Here is a 20,779-nt window from a genome sequence, read left to right as displayed (position 1 = left end):
GAAGTGGTCCTTGGATTTATGAATTACTCCAAGCACCCAACTCTAAGGATTGTCCAGAGGGCAGCATTTGAATGTTTATATAATAGGAAGAAAAAGAATGGAAACAGTTTCTTTGGCAAGCGACCTGATAAAATAGTGAAATTCAAGAAGCCCTTCAATTAAGAGAGAGAATGTGAACACAACAGGAAGAAGACCTAGTGGCAAAGGTTGAGTTTTTCTCTCTAAGCACACCTCTTACCCAGAGGCTTTCTCTCTTGAAAGCTGCTGACAGAGCTTGGGGGTGGGGGGAATCATTCTCCTTTGGCTGATAAGCGAAGTCCTGTTTTATGTTTAACTTGCTCCAGAGTGGGAGGGGTGGGGTGGGGATGCGGTGTTTATAAGGGGAGCTGGGGCAATGTTCCTGTCATTCCCTGTCTGGGATTCAGCTCCTCTTCTGGAGTCCCCATCCCACCCGCCTCCCTCGTTTCCGCCCTCACCCTGGAGTGGCTGGTGGGAACTTGAAGGGAGTGGAAAAGACGCAAGAAAGCAAGAAAGCCGGAGGAAGAGGTGTGGTGAAAGTGAAAACAGGCTGCCAAACCAGGGGACTCTCTCCAATTTAAGAAGGAAGTCAGCTGACGTTAGTTAAATTTAACATCCCTCTTATGTGTAACATTTGACTTCGGAAACAAACAAAAAAAAATGAACTTTGCAGAGGAAGAGGGCTCTAAGAGATACTGCATTCAAACCAAACATGTGGCTATTATCTGTGCAGTGGTGGTGGCTGTGGGGTTAATAGTAGGACTCTCCGTGGGCTTGACCCGATCGTGTGACTCCACCGACGGCACAGCTCCGGCGCCATCCCACCTTCCTCCCCGGACTAGCCCTTCGGCCCTTCCTCCCAGACCTTCAGACCCCCCTCCCCAGGACCCCAGCGCCTGTCCTGCCAGCGAAGATGCAAGTGGAGAGTGGAAACATTTCAGACTGCCGGCCACCGTCAACCCCGTGCACTACGACCTGGAGGTGAAGCCCCTGATGGAGCAGGACACATACACCGGCAGAGTGACCATCTCCATCAACGTGAGCGCACCCACGCCTTACCTGTGGCTGCACCTGCGGGACACCTGGATCACCCGGCTCCCCGAGCTCAAGAAGCCCTCGGGGGAGCAGGTGAAGCTCAGGAGGTGCTTCGAGTATAAAAAGCAAGAGTATGTGGTGGTGGAGGCCGAAGAAGAGCTGGCCCCCGTCAGTGACAAAGGTCTCTACCTCCTGACCATGGAGTTCGCTGGCTGGCTGAACGGCTCCCTGGTGGGGTTTTACAGAACCACCTACGTGGAGAACGGGCAAGTCAAGTAATATTAAGTTTTGCTTTACTTCCCCTAAGCCCACAGATCTCCTTTCTAGTTCTTTTCTTTTTTCACATTCTACGTTTTAATTATTTTATTGGTCTGATCTTTATCTGCCTTCATCCAGTTCTCTCTGTTACTCTGAGAAGCAAAAATTCTTGCCCTGCTGTATTTTAAAAACCTATCATAAAATTTAAAAGTAGTTAATGAAATGCCTGGAGGGGGAGAAAAGCAGTAACAGGGAGTCCTTCACTCAACCAGGAGGAATCATGATATACTGCATCCCATCCTTTATATTTACACAGAGTACTTTCAGATTTTAAAGTTTAGGAGTTCAGTAAATTTCACTAGTGATATTCTTGGGCCATTGGGCAGTGATTTTATACTAAGCTTTTAAAGTGATGTTACACTACATCCTGAATGCTATTCCCCATCCTTCATGTATCTAAGTGAGCAATCAGTAAATGTCAATGATTATTTTGTCCAGTATATCAAAGAGAGACATTGAAAAACTACATGAGATCCACAGAATTGTTTTTTTTTTTAATATCTTCATCTAGGAAGGAAGGAAGGAAGGAAGGAAGGAAGGAAGGAAGGAAGGAAGGAAGGAAGGATCGATCATGTCTTTCTTGTATCCTATGGCCAGAATTGTACTTTATTTATTTATTTATTTAGTTAGTTAGTTAGTTAGTTATTTTTGGTATTAGGGATTGAACCCAGGGGTACTTTACCACTGAACCATTTCCCCAGCCCTTTTTATTTTTATTTTTTTTTTTTTATTTTGAGACAAGGTCTTGCTAAGTTGCTGAGGCTGGCTTTGAACTTGAGATCTCTTGCCTTCACCTCCCCAGAGGCTGGGATGTACACTACGTCTGTAAGTGCACTACGGGCCGGGCTTCTCATTCTTAAATATTTACAGGAATTAGATTTTAAAGATTGTGTAATATCCTGTTGTATGAAGGAACAGAAACTTTCCCCTAATTACCTGATGTTGGGTATTTGAGTTGCTTCTAGTACTTTATTATTTGAAAAAAGTTAGAAAAGGGCATAGGTATACATATATTTTTATGTATATATCTGTTTATTTCCTTAGGTTAGGATATTATCCTAAAAATAAAAGTAGTAGTAGGCCAAAGGGTACAAATATGTCAAGAAACTTGTAATACTTAGTTTATTCATTAAATAAATAATACAAATTCATTACAGAGAACTTGTAAAACAGAGAAAATTATAAGAAAAAAATAAACATTCCCTGTAAATCACCCAAGTATACCCAAGTAAATCACCCAAGTATAGCCATTATTAGCCTTTAGCCAGATACTCTGTCTTTTTTCTGCACACAGATAAACATGGTGTTATTGTATTGCATGGTGGTATTGTGTAACATGATTTTTCACTATATCATCAATACTTTAATACGTCATTTGTATTCATCCACAAATGGAATATTTGATAGGCCATTGGATAATACTAATGTAATTTTTCAACTTTTCTACTAAATGTGGGTAAGCTGCTCCTATTTAACACAATGAACAGTTAGTAAATTATATATAAACATTTTCTAATATTTCTATTAAAAATTCCTAGGAAATCGACCAAAATTATGTCCCAAATTACATTCTCATCAGTGATATGTGAACAGGTCTGTTTCTCTGAACCTCACCAACAATATGATGGTTTTTTTTTTTTTAATTGTTTGCCAATTTCATAGAGGAAAAGGCTTAATATTCTGAAGAATATCCACCTTAAAGAGATTGTAAAACTTCATTAGTGTAAAGTGAAAATAAGCCAAAACTTTTAAATCATTATCACTAAACTTTTTAAACTGCTTTTTAGTTTAAAAATTTGTGAAGATAATAGAAATCTTATCTGAGGGAAGCCATCAAAATATTTATAGAATAAATAAGATAGAATTTCATATAAGAAAGGTTCAAAAATATGGAACAAGTTTCCATTAATAAATTTCTGTCACATAATTTATAAGTTTAAAAAAGCATTTTATACTCAAATGTGATTTTCAGTCTGGCTCTTTGTGTTATTTTTCTGTACCAGTTAATTTTACCAAAGTAGATATACTTGAGAGCTGCTCACTTTGAAACTCAGCTGACTTAGTTTTTGGTTGGCAAATCCTAGATGAGGAAGGACAGGGCTTGGCTAGATTCTCGAGGAGGCTTGGTCTCCTGAGTTTGCCTGTTTTCATTAGTAGCAGTTGCAGTTGAAACTCTCACATTACACAGATGCTGCCAGTTCTGTATTGCACACACAGCTCTGGAGGATTCTGGCATCTACTCAATAATCTCATTTAGGCTAAATGGAATACTTTTTTTGTTTTTCTTATGATGAAATATTTCAGGCACTTGAGAAAAGTGCATTTATGTTTTGTTTTGTTTGTTTTGTTCTGTTTTCAAGCCTGTGAGTAACATCTTGACAATGTAGTTAGTCCCTAGTGGTTCTCATCCCCTGAGTCCATATAAGGGCTGCCAAGGTAAGGTCACAGGGCAGCACCATTCTGTCACACTCTTCAGTGAACTTTGTCTTATGTGATGTTCATACAATTTTAAATATTACCATACTGTTTCATTTTAAGTATGCAGTCAAAGTATATTTTATTTATTTATTCAATACATAAAAATTGGACATGTTTATGGTGTGTTTTTGATGCATGTATTCATTGTGTAATGTTCCCATAAGAGTGAGCAATCTGTCTCCACAACCATTTATCATTTTATGGTGGTGAAAACATTCAAAATCTTTTCATCCAGCTTTTATGAACTGTATTATACATAATCTATAGTTACCATATTGGGCAATAGTGTACTGGAATGTCTTGTTATAACTGTAGCTTAGTATAACTGTAGCTTAGTACCATGACCAGCTTTTCTGCATCCCAGCTCTATCAACTACCATCACAGCCTCTGGTAACCACCATTCTACCCTCAACATCTAGGAGAAGTTTTTTAGATTCCACAGATGAGTGAGATCCTCCTGAATTTGACTTTCTGTGCCTGTCAGTTCACATAATGTCCTCGGTTTCAATCACGTTGCCTCAAATGACAGGATTTCATCCTTTTGAGGGTGAATAGTATTCTGTTATGTATGTATATCATGTTTTCTTTGCCATTCATCAGTTGATGGATACTCAGGCTGATTCCATGTTTTGGCTATTGTGACTAATGCTTCAATTAATGTAGAAGTACAGATATCCCTTTGACATATCAATTTCATTTTCAAATTCTATTTCCTGACCTTTCTACCTTCACATAAAATTTAATTCTGGGGTTGAGTATCAGTTTGGGATATCAATCTGTGACAGTCTCAATGCATTCTAAGCATGATTGCACTCAGTAGTAACCAAAATTACTTGATTTCTGCAAACACAACCAGGACCTGAATTTCACAAAGGAGAGATGAGACAACAGTCCATGATTCTTTTTCTCAAGATTGAGAGGTGGAAAAAAATAAGTGGAGCCACTGTAGAGTTCCTTAGTAATAATAATAATATCCACATTGTCTTAATAGTAACAGAGAGGCTGAGAAACGTTGCATCACTTTTCCTTTCTTTCCCACTTCTTCCTACTCTCTAGACTGTTACTTAAGAGTCTAAGAAATACCACTTAACTGTAACCTTTGGAATGTTTCCCTCCCTACATTCTTCCCCTCCACTTGTACTCACTGTGTTATATAGGGTTTCCTGTTGTCTTCTTCCCAAAAAGTTTCCCTCTACTTAAATCTCCAAAGTATGTATTTTCTTCTCCCAAACACTCAGCATTTCCTTCTCAGTATTTGAATTACTCTTGCACAGAATTTCCCAAGGTATAATCTATAGCATTCTGGTTGTAAGGAATCTTAGTAGATATTGCCAGAAAAGAATCAAGGGAGGGATTCTGTGGCCAAATCAACCAAAGAAATAATATGACGTACATAATTTGGTTTGCTTTTTAATCATGGGACTTTTTGGAAACTTTTATTGGATGATGTCCGTTATGAATCTTTGACAGACTGCCATAGTACAGTTCCCATACTGTGACTGTGGAATCTCTAGTGGAGTTCCTGAAAAGAGACGGTGGTTCTCCTGTTTCCCATCTAGTACACAGCAAACGCTCAAATGTCATTGAATGACTACATGGGAACGTGTTCATTCAGGTCCCCATCTGACTGGTGTTCCCCTACACATGCCGAGACATTGAAATTGAAATTGACAAAGTTGCAGCCCATTTCCCATTAATGAATTCCACTTTCACTGGTGAAATTTTCTCACTTAGGGTGGAAAATTAGCCTTGGCTTCTTATCTCCCCATGCTATGGAATGGAAGAGCAGTTTGTCAAATCTTTGTTTGACTTTGGAATGCAATCTTTATACTTTTGTGACTGAGAATCATTAGAATTGACAGAAAATACGAGAAGAATTTATTTTATTTTTTTTTTATTGGTTGTTCACAACATTACAAAGCTCTTGACAAATCATATTTCATACATTAGAATCAATTGGGTTATGAACTCCCATTTTTACCCCAAATACAGATTGCAGAATCACATCGGTTACACATCACATTTTTACATACTGCCATATTAGTGACTGTTGTATTCTGCTACCTTTCCTATCCTCTACTATCCCCCCTCCCCTCCCCTCCCGTCTTCTCTCTCTACCCCATCTACTGTAATTCATTTCCCTCTATGTTTGTTATCTCATTCCCCTCATAACCTCTTATATATAATTTTGTATAACAATGAGAGTCTCCCTCCATTTCCATGTGATTTCCCTTTTTTTCTCCCTTTCCCTCCCGCCTCATGTCTCTGTTTAATGTTAATCTTTTCTTCCTGCTCTTCCTCCCTGTTCTGTTCTTAGTTGCTCTCATTATATCAAAGAAGACATTTGGTATTTGTTTTTTAGGGATTGGCTAGCTTCACTAAGCATAATCTGCTCTAGTGCCATCCATTTCCCTGCAAATTCCGTGATTTTGTCATTTTTTAGTGCTGCGTAATACTCCATGGTGTATAAATGCCACATTTTTTTTTATCCATTCATCTATTGAAGGGCATCTGGGTTGATTCCACAGTCTAGCAATTGTGAATTGTGCTGCTATGAACATCGATGTGGCAGTATCCCTGTAGTGTGCTCTTTTAAGGTTTTCAGGAAATAGTCCGAGAATGGCAATAGCTGGGTCAAATGGTGGTTCCATTCCCAGCTTTCCCAGGAATCTCCATACTGCTTTCCAAATTGGCCACACCCGTTTGCAGTCCCACCAGCAGTGTACAAGAGTACCATTTTCCCCACATCCTCGCCAGCACTCGTTGTTGTTTGACTTCGTCATGGCTGCCAATCTTACTGGGGTGAGGTGGTATCTTAGGGTGGTTTTGATTTGCATTTCCTTGACTGCTAGAGATGGTGAGCATTTTTTCATGTACTTGTTGATTGATTGTATGTCCTCCTCTGTGAAGTGTTTGTTCAAGTCCTTGGTCCATTTGTTGATTGGGTTGTTTGTTTTCTTATTGTCTAATTTTTTGAGTTCTTTGTATACTCTGGATATTAGGGCTCTATCTGAAGTGTGAGGAGTAAAAATTTGTTCCCATGATGTGGGCTCCCTATTTACCTCTCTTATTGTTTCTCTTGCTGAGAAAAAACTTTTCAGTTTAAGAAAGTCCCATTTGTTGATTCTTGTTATTAACTCTTGTGCTATGGGTGTCCTGTTAAGGAATTTTGAGCCCGTCCCCACAATATGTAGATCGGAGCCAACTTTTTCTTCTATCAGACGAAGAGTCTCTGATTTGATATCTAGCTCCCTTATCCACTTTGAGTTGACTTTTGTGCATGGCGAGAGGAGGCGATTCAGTTTCATTTTGTTGCATATGGATTTCCAGTTTTCCCAACACCATTTGTTGAAGATGCTATCCTTTCTCCATTGCATGTTTTTAGCTCCTTTATCAAATATAAGATAGTTGTAGCTTTGTGGATTAGTCTCTGTGTCCTCTATTCTGTACCATTGGTCCACCCGCCTGTTCTGGTACCAGTACCATGCTGTTTTTATTACTATTGCTCTGTAATATAGTTTGAAACCTGGTATCGCTATACCACCTGATTCACACTTCCTGCTTAGAATTGTTTTTGCTATTCTGGGTCTTTTATTTTTCCATATGAATTTCATGATTGCTTTATCTATTTCTACAAGAAATGCCGTTGGGATTTTGATTGGCATTGCATTGAACCTATAGAGAACTTTTGGTAATATCGCCATTTTGATGATGTTAGTTCTGCCTATCCATGAACAAGGTATATTTTTCCATCTTCTAAGATCCTCTTCTATTTCTTTCTTTAGGGTTCTGTAGTTTTCATTGTATAGGTCTTTCACCTCTTTTGTTAGGTTGATTCCCAAGTATTTTATTTTTTTTGAGGATATTGTGAATGGAGTGTTTTTCCTCATTTCCATTTCAGAAGTTTTGTCGCTGATATACAGAAATGCCTTTGATTTATGTGTGTTGATTTTATATCCTGCCACTTTGCTGAATTCATTTATTAGTTCTAGTAGTTTTTTTGTAGACCCTTTTGGGTCTTCTAGGTATAGAATCATGTCATCTGCAAATAGTGATAATTTAAGTTCTTCTTTTCCTATTTTTATGCCTTTAATTTCTTTCGTCTGTCTAATTGCTTTGGCCAGTGTTTCGAGAACTATATTGAATAGAAGTGGTGATAGGGGGCATCCCTGTCTTGTTCCAGATTTTAGAGGGAATGCCTTCAATTTTTCTCCATTCAGAATGATGCTAGCCTGAGGCTTAGCATAGATAGCTTTTACAATGTCGAGGTAAGTTCCTGTTATCCCTAGTTTTTCTAGTGTTTTGAACATAAAGGGATGCTGTACTTTGTCAAATGCTTTTTCTGCGTCTATCGAGATGATCATATGGTTCTTATCTTTAAGTCTATTGATGTGGTGAATAACATTTATTGATTTCCGTATATTGAACCATCCTTGCATCCCAGGGATGAATCCTACTTGATCATGGTGCACAATTTTTTTTGATGTGCCTTTGTATCCGATTCGCCAGAATTTTATTGAGGATTTTTGCATCTAGGTTCATTAGAGATATTGGTCTGTAGTTTTCTTTCTTTGAGGTGTCTTTGCCTGGTTTCGGAATCAGGGTGATGTTGGCCTCATAGAATGAATTTGGAAGAGCTCCCTCTTTTTCTATTTCCTGAAATAACTTGAAAAGTATTGGTATTAATTCTTCTTTAAAGGTTTTGTAGAACTCTGCTGTATACCCATCCGGTCCTGGGCTTTTCTTGGTTGGAAGTCTTTTGATTGCTTCTTCTATTTCATCTATTGATATTGGTCTGTTTAAGTTGTGAGTTTCCTCCTGACTCAGTCTGGGCAAATCATATGACTTAAGGAATTTATCGATGTCTTCACTATCTTCTATTTTATTGGAATATAGGTTTTCAAAATAATTTCTAATTGTTTTCTGTATTTCTGAAGCATCTGTTGTAATATTGCCTTTTTCATCCCGTATGTTAGTAATTTGAGTACTCGCTCTTCTTCTCTTCGTTAGTATGGCTAGGGGTCTGTCGATCTTATTTATTTTTTCAAAGAACCAACTTTTTGTTTTGTTAATTTTTTCAATAGTTTCTTTTGTTTCAATTTCATTGATTTCTGCTCTGATTTTAATTAATTCTTGCCTTCTGCTACATTTGCTATTGTTTTGCTCTTCCTTTTCTAGGGCTTTGAGATGAAGTGTGAGCTCATTTATTTGTTGGTTTTTCCTTTTTTTGAGGAATGACCTCCAGGCGATGAATTTCCCTCTTAAAACTGCTTTCATTGTGTCCCATAGATTCCGATATGTTATGTCTGTATTTTCATTTATCTCTAAGAATTTTTTTTATTTCCTCCTTTATGTCTTCTGTAACCCATTGATCGTTCAGTAACGTATTGTTCATTGTCCATGTGATGTAGGATTTTTCCTTCCTTCTTTTATCATTGATTTCCAGTTTCATTCCATTATGATCTGATAAAGTGCATGGTATTATCTCAACCCCTTTATATTTACTGAGGGTTGCTCTATGGCATAATATATGATCTATTTTTGAGAAGGTTCCATGTGCTGCTGAGAAAAAAGTATATCCACTTGATGATGGTTGATATATTCTATATATGTCAGTTAAGTCTAGGTTATTGATTGTGATATTGAGGTCAATAGTTTCTTTATTCAACTTTTGTTTGGAGGATCTGTCCAATGGTGAGAGAGGTGTGTTGAAGTCACCCATGATTATTGTGTTGTGGTCTATTTGATTCTTGAACTTGAGGAGAGTTTGTTTTATGAACGTCGCAGCGCCATTATTTGGTGCATAAATATTGATAATTGTTATGTCTTGTTGGTGAATGGTTCCTTTTAACAGTATATAATGTCCTTCCTTATCCCTTTTGATTAACTTAGTCTTGAAGTCGATTTTATTCGATATGAGAATGGCCACCCCTGCTTGCTTATGAGGAGCGTGTGCGTGGTATATTTTTTCCCAACCTTTTACCTTGAGCCTGTGTATGTCTTTTCCAATCAGATGTGTCTCCTGGAGGCAGCATATTGTTGGATTTGTTTTTTTAATCCATGTTACCAGCCTATGTCGCTTTATTGGAGAGTTTAAGCCATTAACGTTTAGAGTTACTATTGATATATGGTTTGTACTTCCTGCCATGTTTGATTATTTATCTCTTTTTTTTTTCCCTAATTTAGTTTGTTTCTCCATGATTAGCTTTCCCCCCGTCCTCTGTCTTTACCAAGGCACTTCCCGCTGATGGTTTTGGTTATCATTTTCCATTTCTTCCTCGTGTAGAGTTTTGCTCAAGACGCTTTGCAATGGTGGTTTTCTGGCTACAAATTCTTTTAGCTTTTGTTTATCATGAAAGATTTTTATTTCGTTGTCGTATCTGAAGCTTAATTTTGCTGGATACAGAATTCTTGGTTGGCATCCATTGTCTTTCAGTGTTTGAAATACATTGTTCCAGGATCTTCTCGCTTTCAGCGTCTGTGATGAAAAATCCGTTGTCAACCTTATTGGTTTACCCCTAAATGTAATCTGCCTCTTTTCTCTTGTAGCTTTTAATATTTTCTCTTTTTTCTGTATATTGGATAGCTTCATAACAATGTGTCTTGGCGTTGGTCTACTGTGATTTTGTGTGCTCGGTGTCCTGTATGCATCTACAATTTGTATATCTGTTTCCTTTTTTATTTCTGGAAAGTTTTCTGTAATTATTTCCTTCAGCAAGTTACTCATTCCCTTGGCATGAATCTCTGTGCCTTCCTCTATCCCGATGACTCGTAAGTTTGGTTTTTTTAAATTATCCCAAATCTCTTGGATGTTTTTCTCGTGATTTTTTACTAGTTTATCTGAGTTGGCTAGACTCTTTTCAAGATGATATATTTTGTCTTCATTATCTGACGTTCTGGCTTCTACTTGCTCCACTCTGTTAGTGATACTCTCGATTGAGTTTTTAATTTGGTTTATTGTTTCCTTCATTTCTAGAATTATTGTTTGATTTCTTTTATAATGTCTATCTCCTGATAAAGATGCTTAACTTCTTCTTTTATCTGTTTATGTAATTCATTTTCATTGTGCTCTTTAAGGTTCCTTTCCATGTGTCTAAGGTGTTCCTTGAGTTCTTTATATGGCCATTTTTTCTGATGATTCCAGGTCCTCCTGAATATTTAGGCTGTCTTTCATTGTTTGTACTCCTTTTCTTCCTTGCTTTTTTATGCTCATGATACTTCTTGTTCTGTTTGACTGCTGAGTTACTGTTTACTCTTATAAATTTATTTGATGCTTGGGAGGAGAGGTATTAGAAGGGAAGGGAAGAAGTGACTAAAGAGAGTGAGTGTAGGCAGGTGGAATTCAAGAGAGGGGGAATAAGAAAATTGAAAAGAAATGAAAAGACAAAAGAAAAAAAAGTGAAAAGAAAGAAAGAAAAAACGAAAAAATAAAAATTTAAAACAAACAAAAAAAATTATAATGATAATTAAAAAATGGAAATTGAAGTTTAAATAATAATAATAATAATAGAATAAAAAGAATTAAAAAAATTGAAACCATTAATAAAAAAGTTAAAGAACAACAACAACATCAATTACAAAAAGTGAGAAAAAAATACTAATAATAATCATTAAAAAAAAATAATAATAAATGCAGTCATAGAGCTCGGTTAACTTCTCTTCCAGTAGGTGGAGCTATGCCCACTGGGCCAGGCTTCTCCTCGTGATAGGTGGGAACCAATCACTGTGCTTCAGCTCTTCTTCCCAGACTGTGCGAGTCTCCAGTCCTGAGTGCCTAGGTCCTTCTCTTGTGGTTCCTCAATCCAGGCCCCACTTACCTGTGACGCTTACCACATTACTGGCTACATGCCGGGTCTGCTGCTCCTGGGAGCCCTGTTTTCATGGATGCCTGGGCACACCCTTTCTGTTTGCCTCCCTCGGACCCTAAGTTTGTAGGGCTTGGGGCTGAGGACCCCCAGCGAATTTGTTTGCCCTCAGGTAGCAACTCCCCTGGTAGCTGGTGCAAGGGACCTCTGTTGTCAGCCCTGGTGGGAGCGATAGCCAGGGGTTCTGTGCCGCTAGTCCCACGTCACTCCTGATTCCCTGGGTCTGGCTATGGTGCTCAGTTGGCTTTTACCTCTGTGAGATCAGGTGGGCCGACTAGTTATTTCAGCAGGATCGTTAGTGCTGTGTCACGAGAAGCAGGCGATCCGGGGCTTAAATGCAGCAGATTCGTGCTCGGTGTGTGTTTTCTGAGGGGCCCAAAGTGTACGCCCTAGCTCCACGTCAGCTCAGCATTGCCTAGTGATCCTGAGCAAATAGGCTTTAGATAATTTACAGCTCCCTATGCCCGCGCAGTTGAAGAGGTCAGAGACTTGATCTCTCCGCGCCTGCCGCCATGTTAGACCTCCTCAATGATATTCATGTTACCCTTACAGTTTCCTGGCATAAGCAAGATCTTGGGGTTATACAAACTGCTGCTTCTGTTTCCAGTCCAGTTTTCTAGAACTGAAACCCTGCTGCCGTCGCCTCCACCTCTGATCCGCGCTCTTGGGCGCCGCGCTTGTCTGCGACCTTAGCAGCGCCGCCGCGGAGGGCCCAAGCGGCTGCCGCCGCGCCTCTCCAACCCCGTCCTCCGGAGCACGGGTCCCCTCGCAGGGGGATGCCGAATGACCCCAGAGCAGGCTCTGCCCCAAGGTGCAGCAGGGAACAGGCGACCAAGGCACTTGAGGCCGTGGTCCAGCCTTCAGAGGACAGGGCTCGGCACGCAGCCCAGTTCCAGTCTCTAGATGCGGCAGCTGGACCGTGTAGACAGGGCCATCAAGACAGCATGCAGAAAGCAAATGGCGGCTCCCGCGGAGTGGATTTTCGGCCCCGAAACTACAGCCCCGCCAACAATTCCAATCCACTAACTCTCCCTGTATAGACAATATTCAAAAAAAAAAAAAAAAAAGGGCGGGGTGTACTGAGCTTTCTTTGCCTCAGGTACTTACAATCCACTGCTGATTACACATTCAGCTTCTCTGCCAGGAGCGAAGTGAAAGAGGAAGCAGATGGGCGCAAAGCGCCCGCGGCTCTGAGCAGGAAAGCGTCCGGGAGCCAAGTGTCTCTTTTTCAATCTCTTTGTTTTTTCTGCTGGTTGGCCGGGTGGTCCACTACAGATTAATGGTGAAAGGAGCTCTAACAAGCTGGGCGAAGTCTCGATTCAGAAGGAAGAACTTAGTCCTCAGAGATGCCTTATCGGTTTACACAATCCAGCCCAGAGCTAAGAGGGTACAAGAAGAATTTAAAAGAGGAGCAGGTCGTTTCTAATTTGGGTTTTTCAAGGTGTCCTTCATAACATTGGGAGGATTTCAACTGAGTTTTGATAAATGGGATTTTAATAGGCAGAAGGAGATGAGAAGATAAAAGCAGGTGGATGCCAAGTCAGAAACTCATAACGGGGGTAAGAACATTAGTTTGTAGTCTCTGATTGGAAGAAGCTAGCTAGAGATAACCCTGGGAAACACGCAGGGAAGAAAAAGAAGGCTAGTTATGACAGAAACTGTGAAGGAGGAATTAACTGGTAACTCTTTAGATGTAGATGGAGAAGGAAAGAGATAAATCAACATCTAAGTATATGGGAAGTACTGAAAAGAGATGAGCAACAATCAGATAGTGGTTTTAGGATAGAGAGAAGAGGACACAATAGAGAAAGTAGAGGGAAGGTAGTCGAGATTCCCAGATCCACTGACTGTGGAGAAGGGCTAATGTTATGGGTCTCAGATGCCCGAGGTATGTGATCTGAGTGATGGCTCTTGCCTTTAGTTGATATTGCAAAAGGAAGAAAAAAAGAACGGGTTTAGGAAGGAAGGCCAACTTCAGTGTTAGGCCTGCTGGAGACCTGTCAGACATCTGAGAAGGTACGACTAGTGAGCACTTGAATAAATATATCTGAAGTTTGTAATGAGATTTAGGCTCTGAGTGGAAGCATCAGTGAGATGCTCACAGTCAAGTGTGTGGGGCAGGTGGTATATTCTCATGCACAGAGGTGTACACTCAAGCATGTGTAGTTTCGATCTTAAAATTTTCACTGTACTCAGCTTATTCTTATATTCTTAGACTGATGTCATGCTATCAGTCTGCCCATTATCAGTAAAGAATTAGACTTGGGGAGAGGTTTTGTTTACTTGTTTAAAGAGGTTTCATAATTTCCTTTTGGAAGTGAGGAAATAACAGAAAAAGATTTTTACTTGACCTTGGATATCCAAGGTCAAGCAATAAAAAAACAAGCAATTGGAAATTAAATTATTAATTGGTTTATTCAGACCACCATAAAGCTACACTAAAGTCTGAAATCTATATGAGCCATCCTGCACTGACTGATGAGGTTTCCTACACAATTCTGGAACCCTTTACTTAGTCTGCATAGACATTTGGCATCAGAAGCCCTTTGCTTAAGGATTTCATCTGGACTTGGTAGTTATTTTGCTGGTTCAAGTTATTAAATTGCTGAACATAGCCTGAGAGTGTTCACTGGAAAAAAGTGTTTTTTTCCTCATAAAAAGTAGTTTATGAGATGATCAGGTAGGTTTTTTGTTGTTGTTGTTGTTGTTTGTTTGTTTTTTAAAGTTGATTCAGAGTGAATTGGGCTGTGACTTGGATCTCTTCCTCCGCTTTCTCCAGAGTCACCTTGATCTAATGTGCTTTGAATAGTCAGAAGGATGTTCTTCCTGTGGATGAATTAATAAGTTACAAGGAATTTCTTTTTAACACGCTAGGTCTAGCAATTGACTTAATGTGACACAGAGAGGCCCCTATGGAGAAGGGTTTCACAACAGCACATTGGACTGGCATAATAGCTATTCAGGACATACCCAAGAGTCACTTCCAAATGTATTGTGCTATTAGTCAGACTTTTCCATTAATTTGTAAAATAGTTCATTAGATTTTTAAAAGAAGAAATTTGAATCACTGAATCAAACCTCCCCAGAGAAGTTGTGATCTACAATTGCTTTACATTGCTATCTCATATACCTTGCCTTCAAGTTTGCATAATATTTTTAAAAATTTAGTCATGTTTATTGAATTTGACTATATTAATAGAGGCTTTTAGGTTATTTAGTCATCCATGAGAAAAATAAGGGATTACCATTTTTTAAAATGGTTTATTACCTATAATATTTACATACAAGTTATTTTGTTCTAATATATCAAATGAATAAATTATAAATACTTTAGATTATGTAAAGTGCTATATCAGAAAGCATAGTTAGCATTATAGATTTTTAGGAAATACAATGAGGTGTGTCCTAAACCTATCATGTAAATTTCAAGGGAGTTTCAAATATATTACCACCTATATTCTTCCCCCTCCTATGTCCCCCTAACCTTGTGAAGAGGCTAGACATGCTCTGGTGACTAGGTTTTACAGTTTGAGGACACTAAAAGTTGGAAGGTTTTGTGACTTGCTTAAGAATCACACTTAAGGGATCAAAGTAAGATTAGAATGTAAGAATTTTTAGTTTTAAAAGAGGGCTTTACCTAAAATCATATGATCCTGCACTTTAACAAAGAAAAAAAAATACCCATTTTGTGGCCCTGCTGGTTGATGAATGTCACTTTGGCTGCACTGATGTAAATCCAGGTCACTGTGAAGGAGTTGGACTTGCTGTGATTTGCTGGGAAGACCACCAAGACGAACCAAGCCAGATCTGCCCCAGGTTCCATGTGCAAGCTCAGGAATACTCTGATTTCAGAAGGCAGGTTTTGCCTATTATCAAGCAGAACCTCCTTTAAAGAGAGAGCACTAAAGGACTGAGAAGCCTCCTCTCTCTTGGGTCCTTAGGAGTTTATCTAGCATCTACCCAAGGACAAAATAGAGTATTTGGAAACCTGCACAATGGCTATTATTTGGAAAATGATCCACTCCCTCCTTACTTTCCCTCCCACATGAAGTCCCCCACCCTTTCCCAAATTAGTTAGCTGACTTATTGATTAAGGTGAAGCATTTTTACAGGGAGTGACTTTTCCTTTTCCTCTGCTTCTAGAAAAAAAAATCAGATTCCAGAATTCAGAAGAACAAAAGCAACTGACTTATCATAGGGTTGGAGCTTGGTGGGTCGCTGTACACAACTTAACACTCTGGGAAAGTGTACAAGTTTTTATTCTGATGCATTTGCACTCAATATAATCTATAAGATGTTAGGAACTTCAGTTTACCAAACTGTTAACACCACACAACTCATCAACAATTATTCTACTGCAGAATAAATAATTTAACCCAGATTCAGCAGTCATTTACATCTTGTCCCTTTTCTTTTCTCTCTCTCTCCTTTCATCTCCCTCTTTTTCCTTCCCCACTTTCCCTCCTCTGTTCCCTCCCTCCCTTTCTCTCTCTGTCTGTCCACCTGCTCGCCCTTTGGAGAATACGGTGAGAGCTCTCTCCCTTTCTCTTTTAATATCTGTATATTTCTTAAGTACAGTGGCATCCTCTAACATTATCACAGTACAGTTACCAAAATCAGGAAATTTAACATTGATACAATACAATTATCTAATCCATGGTCCATAATCAAATTTCCACCCAGTTATGTTCTAATTGATTTTTTTTTTCTGGTCCAGAATACAGCCTTGACTCATGCATTGCATTTAGCATCATGCTTGTTTGTACTCCTTGAAACCAGGACAGTCCCTTAGTCCTTCTTTATCTTTCTCTGTGTCAATATTTTTGAAGAGCATAGGCATTGTTTTGAGAATATCACTTAATTTTAGATCGTCTGACTCTTAGGATTTAAAAATTTGAGTTAAACACATCAGGAATATCACTGTATTCCTTCAGGAAATCGCATCAGGAGACTGTTGATTGTACTATTATTTGTGTTGCTACCTTTAATCACTTGCTCAAGATGGAATCCAACAGTGATGACTGCCATTCGGACTGGAGCCTGTTGTAAAGTGACAGTTCCTCCTTGATAAGAATTTTTCTGAAGATTCTTTGAAACTATGCAAATATCCCTCATCAAACTTTTACCCACTTGTTTGAACATCCACTGATGATTTTATTTTCTTCTTTTTCTTCTCTTTCCATGATTTTTTTTAATGGTGCATTATAGTTGTACATAATGGTGGAATTTGTTGTTACATATATGTACGTGCACACAATATAACAATATAATTTGGCCAATATCATTCCCCAGTAGTTCCTGCATCCCTCCCTCCCTGGGGTTACTTTCCTTTACTGATCTCCCTTTGGTTTTCAAAACACCTTCCACAACATCACTTCTTTTTTTCCTTTTTCCTCTCTAGTTTCCATGCATAAGAGAAACCATATAATCTTTGACCTTATGAGTTTGGCTTATTTTACTTAACATAATGGCCTCAAGTTCCATCCATTTTCCTACAAATTACATAGTCACATAATTTCATTTTTCTTTATGGCTGAATAAAACTCCATTGTGTACATTTTCTCTATTCATTCATCCATTGATGGACACCTAGAGTGGTTCTGTAGTTTGGGTCTTATGAATTGTGCAGTTGTAAGCATGGACATGCACATGTCACTATAGTATGATGACTTTACTTCTTCAGGGTAAATACCAAGGAGTGCTATAGCTGTGTCATACCGTGGTTCCACGCCTATTCTTTTGAAGAAAGAAAATCCCATGCTGATTTCCATATGGTTGTACTATTTTTACAACCCCAAAATAGTATAAAAGTGTTCCTTTTTCTCTGCCTCCTTACCAGCATTTTATTATTGTTTGTGTTCTTGATGACTGCCATTCTGATTGGAGTGAGATGAAATTTACCACTGATGATTTTGTAAGACCATTATTCCTACTAAAATTATGAGTTTGCAAACTAAGAAAGAGCTTTCCTTCCTCCCTATTTATTTATTTGTTTTGAAAATCAGAATAAGGAATCATGGATTCATGAATTCCCTTATTTATTTTGATGTTCCAGTTCTCCCAAGTTTGTCCAGTGGTGCTCACGTCAAGCAGGCTCTTGTATCCTTTCAACTTGTTCCCATGATTCTTTGAATATTTCCTGAATTTTTGGCACAGTTAGATATTCCAAGATCATCTTGGAATTTTCCTGACCCAGCACCAGAATAAGCCATTTCTCCAAGGAGCCCTGGTTTCTTTCAGTAGAGAATGATATTTTAAAGTCATCTGGGAACTAATTATGCTCATTACTTCAAGCCTGTCATTGTTTCCAGTCTTGCTCAGTAGATAAAGCAAGGGCATATATGTCTCTGTATTTCTGTATCATCTGCTTTTTATACTTGTATTTAAAATCATTGAAATCACAATGAAACATGTAATTACAATTCAGCCCCACAGAGTACAGTTTAGTGTTCCCTTTACAAATATATAACTCCCTTACCCAACAGTGAGGAATCTACTAAGCTAAGGAAGCTAAGGAAGCCCTATCATAAAATTATCTTCAATTTTTTTTTATTTGCCTGCTTAGGAAATGGAGAAGGATGTTTTCCAAATTGCTAACACATACCATTGTGAAGTATACAAATATACTTCATCGTGTTCAACATTTATTTACACTTATTTTAGATAAAATACATTGAAATGTACAAATCTAACGATCACGATTCAAGGAACTTTGACAAATATGTCCATCTTTGCTATTTATATCTCTATGATGAAAACAAAGTTGTCCAGTCATCTGAAAAAGTCCCTTTTTTCAGTCAACACTCTCCTGAAAGATAGCCAGTCTTCTGGTTTTATTTATTTTTAGTATAGATTAGTTTTCTTGGCCAAGTTTTTAACAAGAAATTTTTTTTAGATCCAGATAGCTTTTGGAAAAAATTCAAAAATATGATAATTTTACCTAGGAAGGATGTTGACCTATGGCATATTACTTTTTAGGTAAAGTAGTGTATATAATAAATCCTTGAACCAAAATAAAAATGCAGAGTGTTCCCATGGCCTGTTCTCCTCATCTGACTGTGCTGAACTCTTCTTCTTTTGCCCCAATTACCTGGTTCACTGGGTTTCAGCTGACCACCTCTCAGTTCCTCAACTGCACCAGGTTCTTTTCTTACTAGAAGGACTTGGCACTCACTGCTCACTGAGCTAGAACACATTTTCCTTATTCTTCACCTGTCTGGTTTTTTTGTGATTATCTAGACCTCAGCACACCATCATTCATTCCAAGAGCTCCCCTTTGATTATTCTACCAGAAATTGCTCATCACTTTTCCTGGGTCACTGTCGGCCATCTCCCCTGGTTTATTTCTCTTTAACTCTCATTGCTCTTCTAAATGACTGAGTTGTTTGGGTGTCTATCTTCTCATAAGATATCAGGGACCTTATCTGTAAAGTCTTTGTTGTTTTTCCTCAGCACCTAGAATAATGTGTATGTGTGTGTGTGTGTGTGTGTGTGTGTGTGTAGGGACAACACCTATTTGTGGGACAAATGAATGATTGATAACTTAAGTTGGTACTCTTTATGATAGGCCTTCCTTAGCTTCTGAGAATCCTGAAGAACAAAATATTTTCCTTTTACAAATTATTAATGAATATAAATCAACATTGCTTTACTTTTCCTTTCTTTTATACTTTTTACTTTGTTTAGTTTTCCAATGAGCAAATACACAACACTGTTGCCTTATTTTAATATGTTTACAGGCATAAAATGTATATTTAATTGATTTTGAGCAGAGTTTTCAGCAAAAAAAAAAAAATTTCATTTTGAAATTCTAGAAATAATAAACATTAACATTTTAGTGAACACAGGCAAATGCCTAGAGTCACAAGAGAATGCTGATGTATCTTTTCAAAAATTGGCTTTTAAAAATTAAAAAAAAAATTGCTGTGGATGCTAAGACATGCTAAGCACCTGTCTACCACTGAGCTACATCCCTGGCCCCAAAAGGTGGATTTGTTTTAAATCAGGCCAAAGTTTACTTTACCTGGGGAATTGCTCAGCACTGCCTCTGCATGAAAATGAAACTGGATTTCTGTCTGTGGTACAACATAAATAAGACAGAATGTGCCATTCGGATAGGACCTGGAGATGCTGGAAGATACTCCTCTGCTCTGTGACAGAATACAGCTGCTCACTACCTCTAGGACAGTTAGAAACAGGCCTTTGAGTTTAGATTTGTATTTATCTCTTTGTTGCTCAATGAGTTTGGGATAGAGAGAGTCATGATTCATATTTTATTTTGACCCACTGAACAGATTTGTAAAATGTGTAAATATTCAAATAAAATACAGGAAGTTGTTTGTCTCTGGATTTTCATGGATTTGCCAATCTAAAAATTCCAGGACAGACTTTGACAGTTATTTGATAATTTTCCTAGATGGAACCTTGTGTTAAGAAATATAATAGTTATAATCATTTTTTTTTGTATAGGAATAAGAACATAGGGTCTGTCAAAAGAGGCAGCATGTATTCTGTCTATGTGTTTATTTCTAAGGAGCATAGCGGCCACTGACCATGAACCAACAGATGCCAGGAAATCCTTCCCATGTTTTGATGAGCCCAACAAAAAGGCGACTTACACCATATCCATCATCCACCCCAAAGACTATCATGCACTTTCAAATATGCCCATGGAGGTGAGTATTTCTTAATGTTCTGTTTATGCAGATAGTTTGTGTGTATAATATCAGCTAAAATACCTGATTTGCCATGGAAGAGAAACCATTAAATTCTAGAACTAAATGTGCACTCATTGTAGGTTTAGAAGATTCAGAATACATTTTAACACTCGCTTTTGCTTTGAATTCTAGTAATCACAGTCCAGTAAAGAAGTCACCTCCATGTTTCTGTGCAGGGGAGAAAACAGTAGACATCCATTGGCTGGGACTTTGCTCAACTCACAAAATCCCCTAATAATGATGAATTCATGACAAACTAATGGAATTACAGGCTTAGAAATATTTCTGGGCCTAAAATAAAACTCAGTAGTTTTATTTTCAGCTGAATATAAACCCAGTTTTTAAAC

At 38.3% G+C, this 20,779-nt stretch overlaps 1 protein-coding gene across 1 annotated transcript in view; it reads left to right on the top strand.

Annotated features, from left to right (window-relative positions):
- Window positions 1–423: 423 nt before the first annotated feature.
- Window positions 424–20,779, top strand: part of ENPEP (glutamyl aminopeptidase) — an 88,946-nt gene continuing 68,590 nt past the window's right edge. The window contains exons 1-2 of the mRNA XM_081303182.1: window positions 424–1,328; window positions 20,249–20,390. Of these exons, the coding sequence (XP_081159308.1) occupies window positions 679–1,328; window positions 20,249–20,390 (792 nt within the window). The 5' untranslated portion in view covers window positions 424–678. The remainder of the gene's footprint in view (window positions 1,329–20,248; window positions 20,391–20,779) is intronic.

This window comes from Spermophilus citellus (assembly GCF_964194105.1).
Source record: "Spermophilus citellus genome assembly, chromosome: 8".
Taxonomy (NCBI): Eukaryota; Metazoa; Chordata; class Mammalia; order Rodentia; family Sciuridae; genus Spermophilus; species Spermophilus citellus.
This window is presented reverse-complemented; position numbering and strand designations above follow the sequence as displayed.